At 44.5% G+C, this 12,203-nt stretch overlaps 1 protein-coding gene across 5 annotated transcripts in view; it reads right to left on the minus strand.

Moving 5' to 3' along the window:
- Positions 1 to 11,791, minus strand: part of NCAPD3 (non-SMC condensin II complex subunit D3) — a 67,200-nt gene extending 55,409 nt beyond the window's left edge. For all 5 annotated transcript variants that reach the window (XM_074357053.1, XM_074357054.1, XM_074357052.1 and 2 more), the window contains exons 1-7: positions 11,667 to 11,791; positions 8,923 to 9,077; positions 5,866 to 6,028; positions 1,465 to 1,649; positions 692 to 859; positions 526 to 587; positions 254 to 341 (exon numbers count right to left, since the gene is read on the minus strand). In XM_074357053.1, the coding sequence (XP_074213154.1) occupies positions 254 to 341; positions 526 to 587; positions 692 to 859; positions 1,465 to 1,649; positions 5,866 to 6,028; positions 8,923 to 9,077; positions 11,667 to 11,727 (882 nt within the window). In that variant the 5' untranslated portion in view covers positions 11,728 to 11,791. The remainder of the gene's footprint in view (positions 1 to 253; positions 342 to 525; positions 588 to 691; positions 860 to 1,464; positions 1,650 to 5,865; positions 6,029 to 8,922; positions 9,078 to 11,666) is intronic.
- Positions 11,792 to 12,203: the final 412 nt, after the last annotated feature.

The following is a 12,203-nucleotide window of genomic DNA, read 5'->3' on the forward strand; positions in this document are numbered from 1 at the left end:
TCACACTGGAACCTCTCTCTGTGCCGTCACCCAGCAGTAATTTCCCATGGCCGCCAAGCATCTGGGTACAAGTCTGATAATGAACAGCAGGCAACCAGTGGCAGTGGGGATGCTTTTCATCACACAGGAGTCCTCAGGTCATGAGAACAATCTGATAAGTTAACACAGCATCACACCAACTGCTTCCAGCATTTTCCATCTGACGACCTGCAGGCTTTCAATTCAAAGAGTAGCTCAGTTATGTCCTCTTTACCTTATCTCCTTCCCCGTGGATTGGGGAGCATAGCAAATACAATCCACGATAGGCCAGTTCTGGTATGTATTTCGCTTCGTCAAGGTTTCTAAAGAGAAAAGATTAGTTAATGGGTATGATTTCACCTGGAATACTTCCTAACCCTATAAGCCATATTTAAATGAATGAATTGGACCCATGTGCCAATTAGGAAAAAAATGGCACTTAAACTTCTGCTGGAGCAACTTATTGTACATATTTAAATATTAGCACTGTAAGATTTAAAGACTCACCTGGCTTGTGTAACATGAAATTCATGAAGAACTGGTTCAAAATTAGTTAATGCCACAAAAACCTGGAAAACAGATGCCCAGAAGAGGTCTGATCTTTCCTGCTCCTCAAGTGTCAGCCATCGTCTGTGCCCTTGCATGTGCCCAAGGCTCAGGAATTCTCACTTACCTCTACACAATTTTGTATACATTGTGGCTTTTCTTTCAGGGAAAACTTGGGCAGAAGCCTTAAAAAGTTCTTCAAAACGTGAAAGATAGCATTTCGAATCTGACAAAGGTCCCGGGCAGAAAAATAAATATTCTCTTCATCTTCTTGTTCCTCAATAATTTCATCCATCTAGATTATGAAGAAATGTACAGCTGACTGGGTAACACTGCCTAATACTTTCCTGGTGGTTTTCAATGTCCCCAAATCAAGGCCAGTGAAACTCCAGGTAGTCACTGAGATGCTGAGCAGGTCCCCTGCCTGCTCTAGGTCTCTATGGCCAGTGATCGGTCACTGGACTAGTGGATGCTATCACAGTTTCTAGTCCCATATTATGGAATCATGAGAATTCTTGTGTTTCTCAGAAGTTCTGACGTCAGTGAACTTCTCTCTACCATCCAAGAATTTGGAATTAACGTCCTTCTACGTTCTTATGGATGTCAGTCCTCCGGATACTTCGACCACCCTCTCTAATGACAATAAGAAAATGGCAAACACACCTGCCAGCATGTGGGAGGCACACCTGGAACGAGACCAGGAAGACGGCAAGGCAGAAACCTACACTAGTAGAACAGAACATGGGGCAACCGAAAGTCCTACTGGCTGGCTGACGGTACCTTAGGGCCTTCGGTTATAATCATGACCCTGAAACCCTGCCTTAATATGGAGTTAATTCTTAAATAAATCAGAATCCCCTGTTGGTACAGATTTGCTATACTGGCCCACTCACTTCTTACCTCCATGTCCTCTTTCCTGGGGAGCTTTCCCCTCTTCCTGCTCCCTCGTGGATTAGCCTGAGAGTTCTTTGGTTGTTCTTTTTTTCTTTTCTGACTCGAGCTGGACTCCTGGGGCCAGCTCCTCTTTAGAATCTGAATACATTTGTCAAACATCACTGGGTGGAATACTTGATTGGCAACACTGCCTATTCATAAAGAACAGAGTAAGCAGGATAGATTTAACTGTCTTGAAATATGTCTGTAACAACAATGAAAAATTAAAAAGCAAAATCAAGCTTCTCTTTAACTTTAAATAACAATGAACCTTTAGCAAGAAAGTTCCATTCAACGTCAGCCCTAGGCAGTGAGCAGTTGGGCTGATCACAAATAAGTAACGAGATTTCCATATCTGGCCATGAGGGAGAAATTGGTTCTATACTTGTCCTCCTGCTATAAACAACTCTACAACTGGACAGAAATTTGTAAAATAACCATTCTAAGACACAGAGCAAGAAGCAGTCTAGCCATGTAATCCCTGAGAACAGGGAAACCAGTGAGGTAAATCCTCACATTGGCCTGATTTTGTGTCTGGAGGCGATGTCTGGGCAACAGCAGGAAGATGGTGAACCTGAGCACAGACAGACCGAGTCCGGAGGGCGAGTGGACTGGAGGGTACAGAGCAGGGCACTGGGGGAGTCTGCACAGCACTGATCACTGCCGTGCACACTAGAGGGACCCCCAGGAAGGTGGGCTGAGCAAACTATCAACAGGTGGGAGACAGGCAGCTTTCAGAGCACATCCTGGGCAGAGACATGCCAGAGCTAAAATACAAAAGACATTTGTTTTTTTGTTTTCTAAAAAAAATTAAAGATACTTCAAAGAAAAACGTTAGGGATGAACTGTGTGGTTCATGACACGTGGAAATGAGATGTATAACTACAGCAGCACACAGAGGAGGGGAGGAGGGAGAGTGCACTGTCTCATGGTCCTCACATCACCTACAAATTAGTGGAATATCATCTGAAGACACACTGTTAAAAGTACTTACTATACATCCAGAGCAAGCACTTAACACACACACACATGCAAATAAGTACAGTTAATAAGCCTGAAGTGGGGGATGACGTGGAATACTAAAAAACAACCAATCAGACAAAGGCAGGAAGAGGGGAAAATGGAACAAAAAACAGATGGAAAACAGAAAATAAATATCAAGATGGCAGGAACACAACCACACTCATAATTATATTAAGTGTAATTATCTAAACTGTCCAAATGTTCCATAAAAAGACAAAGATTATTGAGAGGATGAAACAGTGCAGGGCAGTCTTCAACACGCTGTTGAAATATAAGCTCACAGACACAGCACACGTAAGGCATGAGAAAGGGTATCCCAACCAAGGACAAGTTATGTAGTAACCAGCTGAAGATTAAAGAAGACTTCAGCGCAAAGAATACAGTCAAAGAGGGACATGACACAACACCAAAAGGGAAGACGTTCGAGCATAAATGTCTGTATCCAACAGACTTTTGAAATACCTTAGGTTAAAACCAACAGAATTGAAAGGAGAAACAGATAAATTAACAATCATACCTGGAGATTTCAACACCCTTCTCTCAGTAATTGATGGAATAAATAAACAGAATATCAGAAAGGATATAAAAGACTCGAACAACCACAGCAACCAATTTGACATTCATAGAAGAGAGACCCACCAAAGGTAGAATACACATTCTGTTCCAGTGTAAACACAAGATTCACTGAGTCAGAGCCTGTGCCAGGCCACTTCTGGAAAAAACCAAAAACTCAGTAATTTAAAAGTATTGTAATCATACAAAGTATGTGCTCTGATCTCAACATAATTAAAATAGAAAGCATTACAAGATTTCAGGAAAGTCCTCAAATACTTGGAAATTAAACACACTACCAAATACCACAAGAGAAATCAGAAAATTGCTTTGGTCTAACTGAACAGATCATCAAAATCTTCGGGATGCAGATGAAGCAGTAAATAGTGTAACATTACGTGTATTAGAGACAAAGAAAAGTACGTGAGAACAAAGATCTAAGCACCCACCTTAGGAAGTCTGAATAAAAACAAATTAAACCCAAAATAAGAAGGCAGGCAACCAAAGAGATAAAACCAAAATCACTGAAATAGAAAATGGACAAACATTAGAGTATAACCAATAACAGCAAAAGAGGGTTCTCTGAAATGATCAATCTCTAGATTGATGAAGAAAAAAATACAGATTAGCAACATCAAGCATGAATAGAACACATCACTACAGATTCTACAAACAAAAAATTTCTTTCAATGAAAACTCCAGGCCCAGATACCTCTCTAGCGAATTCCACCAAAAATTTAAGAAAGAAAAACAACCATTTCTTCACAAACTTCCAAAAAGTAGAATAGGCAAGAATACTACCCAACTCATTCCATGACACTGGTATAGTCCTAAAACACAAACCATCAAAAAGACATCAACAAACAAGCAAAAACATATCTATGCAAAAATACTCAATAAAATATTGGCTAACTGAATCTGACAAGATATAAAAAGGATTAAACACTATGACCAAGGTCATGCAAAACTGGCTTAACATATGAAAATCAATCAGTGAATATACTGCATTATTAAAATGAAGAACAAAACCACATGATCACCTCACACACAGGTGCAGAAAAGCAAATGACAAAACCTAATACTCATTCATAATAAGACACTCAACAAAGTAGGAATAATAACTCGATAAAGGCTATCCTCAAAACACCCCCAGCAGGCATCATAAGGGCAAAAGACTGAAAGTTTTCTTCCTGAGATCGGGAACAAGACAAGATGCCTACTTTCCCAATTTTATTCAGCAGTGGGCTAGAGGGTCTAGCCAGGGCAACTAGGCAAGAAAAAGAATTGAAAGGCATCCAGACTGGAAAGGAAGAAGGAAATGTATGTCTATTCACAAGTGACATGATCTTACATGTAGAAAATCCTACCAGAACCAGAAAATGAGCTCAGCAAGGTTGCAGGGTACCAGATCTATAATCAAAAAGTGACTGTACTTCCATACACCACCAGCAAACAATCTGAAAATTAAATTAAGCAAACAAATTCATCTACTACAGCAGAGACAAGAATAAAATACTTGGGAATAAATTTAACCAAAGATGTGCAAAAGCTTTGCACTGAAAACTACAAAACATCACTGAAACAAATTACAGACCTGAGTATATGGAAAGACATCTGTGTTCACATCCTGGAAGAATCAACGCTGTTAAGATGGCAACACCCTCCACATCGATCTAGTCGATGCAATCCCTGTCAAAATCCCAGCTGCCTTTTTGGAAAGAAATCGACATGCAAGCCCTAAAATTCATATGAAAATGCAAGGGGCCCAAAATAACTAAAACCATCTTGAAAAAGGATAAACTATGATCAAACATTATCAACAGCATCCCAACCATAATCCAGAAACATTTAAAAGCAGCAGGTAACTGGCAAAAATATGACTTGCTGGAAAGCTGCAAGTGGCCATGTCATCAGTAACAGCCACCTCTCGGCTCTGGAACAGAAGGAGCTGAACTCAGCAAGGAGAGAAGAGTGAATCTGGGTTTCCAACACCACCACTTCTCCGAGAGCCCAGGTATAACTGAGACATCGCTCGGCAAGTGAGTTCTTTGGGAACTTATTTCAAAAGTCATTACAGGAGCATTAACAATAAAACAAATCGTTGTTCAAGGCTTTACACATCTCTTTACCAATTTCCAAATCGCATGGGAAAGTCCTTAACAGTCATTACAGACGTACCAATGTAAACAATGACAAGCAGAAGGAGGGGGCGGCGGGGGGCAGGTCCTGATTTCTCTTCAGGTGAACTGGTTCCGCAGCTATAGCCCTTCTCTGCCCCCTCCACCCCTTCTGCTCACACCTAAGTGCTCAGCCCAGAAAGGAAGTGCTACAGCATCATAGACAGACTGTCCTGTGCTTCCCTCACTGAGACCAGCTGTCCACAGGCCTTCTGGACGAGGATGCTTCCAACCAGTTCCTACACCCACACGGGGGAGAGAATACCCCCCCGCCCCCAGCACTTTTCTCAGCCGGGACAGGGAGGCAGGGGAGGCCGGGCAACATCAGAGCTGAATGCTAGGAGTGGAGCTCCTGTAACTGGGAAACAGCCCCTCCAGCTGTACCCTCTCGGATTATTTGTATTAGGTTACAGACCCAGCACAGAAACACATTTACAGAAAAACGGGAGGGGCACTTCTCCAACACTGGTGACATGCCATGTGCTTCCAAGATTTGCTGTCATCTAATCTGGGAACAAATTCATTTCACAAGTGAGGAAACAAAGTAGAAGTGTTCAAAACAATGCAGACAAATGAAAAACTAAAAGGTCTGTCCTATCACACCAAACACACATACCTGGTACTTCCAGCAGCAGAAAATAAAGCCCGGCAGCGTGAAGGCCGAATTCGCGATGCTGTACACTGACGCTCTTCTTATGGACCACCTGAACAAAGTGATGGAACAAGGCCACCAGCGCACCGTGAGAGATGTTGTTCTCGATGAAGAAGGTCCAGACGCTCTGCAGGAGGGGCAGACCACAAAAGCCAGCAGTTAGAGAAATGGAAAATCTCCTACTATTTGATTTTTGTAAGTACTTAAAGCCTTACAAAGAAGAAGAACAGGCCATCCTGGTTCCTAATTATAAGTGCTTGCCATCTTCACAGGGACTAAGATAGAAAATTAAAAATGCATTATTCAAAATTACAAAGATAAATAACTATATAAGAAACTTAAATAATTATACTGCCAAAATTTTTTTGGATAAGTTTGAAGCATATATATTTCTGAAATTATCGTAGGTAAACTACACTCAGATTTTGGGACCTATATTAGCAACTGCTCAGACAAGTTACCCCTTCATCTAGGTTAAATTCATTCATCACTCTAATTAGTAACTGAGGAAATCAGAGCAACTTCTTTCAATCTCAATGTTCTATGGTCAATGGGAGTAGGAAAGGGAATATCTGAAAGTATCTCCCTCAATAGGTTTCAGAAGTAGTCTAGGGAAGAAAGGAAATAAACCCCAGAGAATAAACCACAATTTTATTAATTCTGCCACTGTTCCATGCTTTCTCCTACTAAACACAGGAAAAGGAAACAGATTATTTCTATAAACCAAACGTTAACAGGAATTACACAATTTATTCTGGGCTACCTTAAAAAAAACATAAGCCCACAAAAGTTCAAGAAATCAGACCTTGCATGTCCTGCTTCCCTGAAAAGACGGGGACAGTGGTAGGTGGTGCCTTGGCTGAGACACTGCCGAGCACATGCCGCTTCACAGCAGAGACTATCTACAGTCCTCTCAGCGCTCTCCTTTCCCCCACATGGAACTTCTGGAAGAAGCCACCTTCCACCTTCGCAGCAGTTACATCAGCTCCACTCCCCTCCCCTGCAGCTGTGACCCTGGAGACCCAGTCACCTCTGCAGCATGACACCTGACGAGGGCTGGCTAAGTTCACAAACCCTATCAATTCTACCTCAGAAATGTCCCTAGGTTCTAGCCCTCCAACCCAGTTCCCGCAACCATAACTCCAGAGCCTGCTGTAACATAAAAACACAAATGAGCAAAGTATAGTTAACCGCTGAACAGCTCGGCGGGGGTGGGGGTGGGGCGCTGACTCTGCGGAGCCCCAACTCCTCAGTAAACGCGGTTCCTCCATATCCATGGTTCTGCATCCATGGGTCCAACCAACCCAGACCGTGCACTCCTGTATTATTTACTACTGAAAAAACCCGCATATGAGCGGACCCGTGAGGTTCAAACCCATGTTGTTCAAAGGTCAACTGTATTATCCGCAGGGTACACTGTCTCCCTGCGTACAGTGTTTTCCAGTGTCAGTCACTCCATGGTCAAGAACACCTGTCCTAAAGCAGATCTCTCCATGTTCCTTAGTCCACTGCTCACTAGAACCTCTTCCTCCGAACCACGTGTGAGGACTGAGTGAGTTAATACATGACGAACAGCCTGTCACAAACCTCCAAACCCCACAGTGCACAGCTCAGTTCTGCATGCCTTGCACTGCCCTGCCCGACACATTCCCACCGTGATGCTCCCTCCATAGGATGCCCGGGGACCCTCAGTTCTGCTGGTCTAAATTGTACATACTTGTGAAGACTTGTCTGCAGCCAGCTGCTTTCTTTCTGGAACCTTCCCATTCTTAACGAGCTCCTTTTCCATACCTCTGTCAGACTGCCTCTAACTAACCTGTCTTAGAGCAGCTTTCACAACACAGACCCCGATGGTATGGTCTCCACCGTTGTGGCTGGATGTGGTCACCAGGTATGCTTTGGTCAGTGCAGAGAGTGGACTGGGCGCTCCAAGAGCTCATTCTCCTCCCTCGTATCGGGAGAGGCTCCGATTCTTAATAATCATGTGATTGCCCAAGGTGCTTCACTCAGCACTACATTTTACGAATGTTTAACTGGATGATTTAATTTCTGAATAGCTACATGAGCCTTGTGACTGAAACATTTTTTGATAATTTAAATTTTCCAGAGATGTTAATATCTAAATATATTCTGTTAAGCTTCCTACCCCTTCAGCCTTTTTTTAAACTCCTTTATTGTAGTATGGTTCCTGTACAGTAAGCTACATATATACATGTGTACAATGTCACTGAAGGACAGTGTACACAGATGTGCAATTTGATGAATTTTGATAGATGTATACACCAATGAAACCACCACCACAATCAAGATAGCTAACATTTCCATCACTCCCCAAGAGGTGGAATTTTTTAATTCCCAATTTATCCCTTCCCACCCCCTTTTCCCCCTGGTAATCATAAGTTTGTTCTCTGTTTGTAAGTCTGCTTCTGTTTTATAGATAAGTTCAGTTGTGTACTTTTTAGATTTCACATATACGTGATATCATATGGCATTTTTCTTTCTCTTTCCGGCTTACTTCACTTAGAATGACATTCTCCAGGTCCATCCATGTTGCTGCAAATGCCTAGCCCTTCAGTTTTTGAAAAGCAGTTAATGATCTAAATAGTAATAAGCACACTGAGTAGACTCAATATTTAAAGGAACTCTTTTTTCCATTTGTAGTGATCACTTCTCAGTTTAATATCAGATTTTCTTAAATTAAGGCCTGAATTGTCACTGCACTGGCCATCTTTGCTTATTTGGTTTGTCTGGTTTTCCTTCATGCCTTGGCCTTTATTCTTTAATTTGCTCTTGTAAAAAGTGGTCATGACTTGAGAAAGACTCACAGAACAACATCTTGAGCCTTTGGGAGAAAGGCTATGAGGGCACACCGGCAAGTGGACCTCACTCTCGTGCTGCTCTCACTGTGCTCCTTATGAACTATATACTGAAAAAAGCTACGCTTTAGATGACAATGACTTTTGCCCTCTACTTCTAGCAACTAAAGATGGCTAGTTTGATTAAATAAAATTTTTTTTTTACCTCTGTAGATCCATGTTCTTCAATAGCAAAAGGGAAAAGACTGTCATAGAGTTTTGTGAACGCACTCAATCCATTCTCCACGATCTCTGCTTCAATGCTGGGATCCAGAGGCTCAGTCTCTGTGAACTCCAGTTCCCACACTGCGTCCACCCATTCTAGTGGGAAGATGCAATTAAATCAACAAATGTTTTACAACAAGTAAACACCAATAAGCTTTAGACTCCAGGTACATTCAAGAACAGAAAACTATACTAGTACAAGTCTCATTTAACCACACCATACAGGTGCAGCATAATCAGACACAAGCAAAAAAGGTTAAGGAAATTGTTTTTTGATCATAACTAACAGTTGGTCATTAGGTTGGTCATCTTCTAAAAATATCAAGAACAAAAATACTTTTTAGATATAATAGTTTCGGGAGATGATCCAGCTTTCCAATATATTTAATCTGGAGAGGGAAGAGAAGGTTAATAAAAGATTACCTCACCTGCCCCTTTGTAAAATTCTTATAGCCAAGTCAATAAACCCAAATAAAGTAACAGCGCAAAGGGACACCTGAGGCAACGACTATTTAACGTGCTTTTTTTTTTTTTTTTAAGGAAACAGGCTTTAATCATTGCTGACAACTGGAATATACAAACAGCATGACAATTCTGAGTATATCCACAAGAAAGATCCTTAAGATAGTATAGATTCCATGAAGAGAAATTTCTAATTGAAAAACCTGTCAGTAATCCAGGAAAGAAGGGACAAGTAAGGCATGTTCTGCACCACAGAGACCTCAAGGCTCATCCCTGAGCAAGGTGGGGTCTGGGGAGAAGTGCAGCCAAGCAGAACTGTTTCACCTGCTTTCATCACTCACTTGCTCTTTCCTAATTGTTCTCTTAATAAATACAATCATCTTCTTGCATCTTTTCCTGCCTTTTCCCCATACATTCCACCCTTTATTTTACATGCATATTTTTAAACACAAACCTGTATTTCTGATCTCACTTCTGATTTGGAATTACCAAGGCCCAGAGGTAAAAGATCTGGTGTTAGGAAATCAATATATTCAATAAATGATAGCTATTATTAAGCTTACAATGGGTGGGTGTTAAAACAGCAGTAGCCCAGTACAACAGTAGAGAGCAGATAGATTACTGGGGAGGGGAGGGACAGAGGTGACATGAGGATTCTTCTTCAGTTGCACCTACACGTGGGGTTACCAGGCAAAGACATGCAGAAAAGTGCATTCTGGACAGAGAGGACCCCATAACAAAGCAAGGGGGGGAAATAAAGTGTGACCTGTTTGGAACAAAACAGTTACAGCACTGAGTTCCCCATGAAGGGTGAGCTGTTATCAGTATTTACTCAGCAGTTAGCATGCGCAGGTACTAAATTAACCTTCATAAATCCCCAGGACACAGACAGTATTATCCCCATTTGACACATAAGGAACCGAGGCTTAGCAAGGTTAACCAACTGGCCCGCAATCCACAATGCCAAGCGGTGGACCAAGAGATCAGTCCCTGGCTGGCTCCAAAGCTCACACTCTCGGAAAGGACCACCACAGGGTATGCGGAGGGCTCTCATGCGCAGGCCAGACAAGCAGTCATTACTTAAGAAGCTAAGGGGAGCCACTAATGGTTCGAAGACTTGGCAGGGTCACGCCGGCATTTTCAAGTGATCCTGGCAGGGGAGCGGGGTGGGGCCAGAATGCAAGTACCAGAAAGAGGCAGGATGCGCCCCAAGTGCCCAGGCCGGCAGCGGACAGGCCACAGGCTTGAGACAAGGAAGAAGAGGGCAGCGCACAGACATTCAGGGAATAACAGCAATTAGCACCAGTATGGCGGAAGAGTCAACTCCCAGTAGGCCTTGAGGGAGACTTGACTTCTAGTAGACCTTGAGCTTCATCATATGCTCATGGTGACAGAGTAGCATGATACACAACATGCCCAGAGAGGCCATGACAGTCCCAAGGATAATCACAGAAGGTCAAAGAGTGGGCAGTGGCAAATTCCTGGGAATCCCCACCCCTTCCCCAGGGTAGACGGAATGGTCCTCCCACTTGCAGGCCTGAAGCTACTCAGCCCACAAACGCTGGCAACACGACGCCTTGCGGCCGCGTCTCTCTTGCTTCCTCCTCTTCGGAGACCACCCGCACTCGGTCTGTGGAGTGCGTACCTACTTTTACTTTAGCCCGAGCACCCAACCCCACACCTCTTGGCCTTTCTCTTGCCTTTTGAAACAGCCTGCACTCTATGCAGTGTGCATCTCTCTAAATAAATCTGTCTTTACTCAGCAGTGGCTCGCTCTTGAATTCTTTCCTGCGGGAAGCCCGGGACCCATACCTGGTGGGGCGCCTCCCAGGGGCTCCCCGGAAACCTGGGACCCGGCCCTCCTCACGCGCTGAATCTGTTTTTCCTGAGGCGTGGGGACGAGGGGCTGCCGCCACCAGCGGCTGGGGGGCCCACTACCCTTCAGTGACGCCGGGCGCCCGAGGACGCCAGCCACACCCGTGCCCCCTCAACACCTGTGCACCCCAAGCTCAGGAGGTCAGTCCGGCCCAACAATCAGCTAAAACCTCGGCGCCTGCGAGGCTGTCGGCGCAGAACAGGAGGCAAGGCCAAGAAGCGGCAAAGGAGCCCTCAGAGACCCGGCCAACGTCGCCGCCCGGCGCCGGCCCTCCCCAGCCCCGGACCCCGGCCTCCCGGGGCCGAGCGCCCCTCCCCCGGCCCTCCAGGCTCGGGCCGCGTCCTCACCCCGGCTGAGGTCCAGCGGGGACCATGGCTGCAGGCCGCTCCCCAGGTTGGGCCGCGCCATCACGACCGCCGCTCGCCTCAACTTTCAAAGCTCGCTCCCGCGCGCGCGCCGAAGCCGTACTGCGGCCCAATCGCAACACGGAATTCGCACCGACCAATCACCGCCCCCGGCCTCTGCGTTCCCGTCAGCCAATCAGCAGGGTCTTCTGATGCATGCGCAAACGGTGGGGCGGGCCCAGGACGGTGGATGCTGCCGAGGTTTGGGGGTGGGTGTCTGCTTTCCCGTGAAAGAAGGAGGTCAAGAAGCGAGCTAAATCTAGTGGCGTCTTCCCTGCTCATTTTTCCTAAATGGGGGACACTCTGAAGGGAATCTGAGACAGGATACTTCCTGCTGTAATTGTCACCTTTGCCCCCTGTCAAGCGGAGTTACGCGCGCATGTGAAAGGGCCCCGTTTTCCCGTCAGACAGCTATCAAATATTGTACACATCCGAATGTGGGTGGCAGTCTACCGTCTACTGTCTACCGAACTAAAACAA

The sequence above is a fragment of the Camelus bactrianus genome, chromosome 33 (assembly GCF_048773025.1).
Source record: "Camelus bactrianus isolate YW-2024 breed Bactrian camel chromosome 33, ASM4877302v1, whole genome shotgun sequence".
Classification (NCBI taxonomy): Eukaryota; Metazoa; Chordata; class Mammalia; order Artiodactyla; family Camelidae; genus Camelus; species Camelus bactrianus.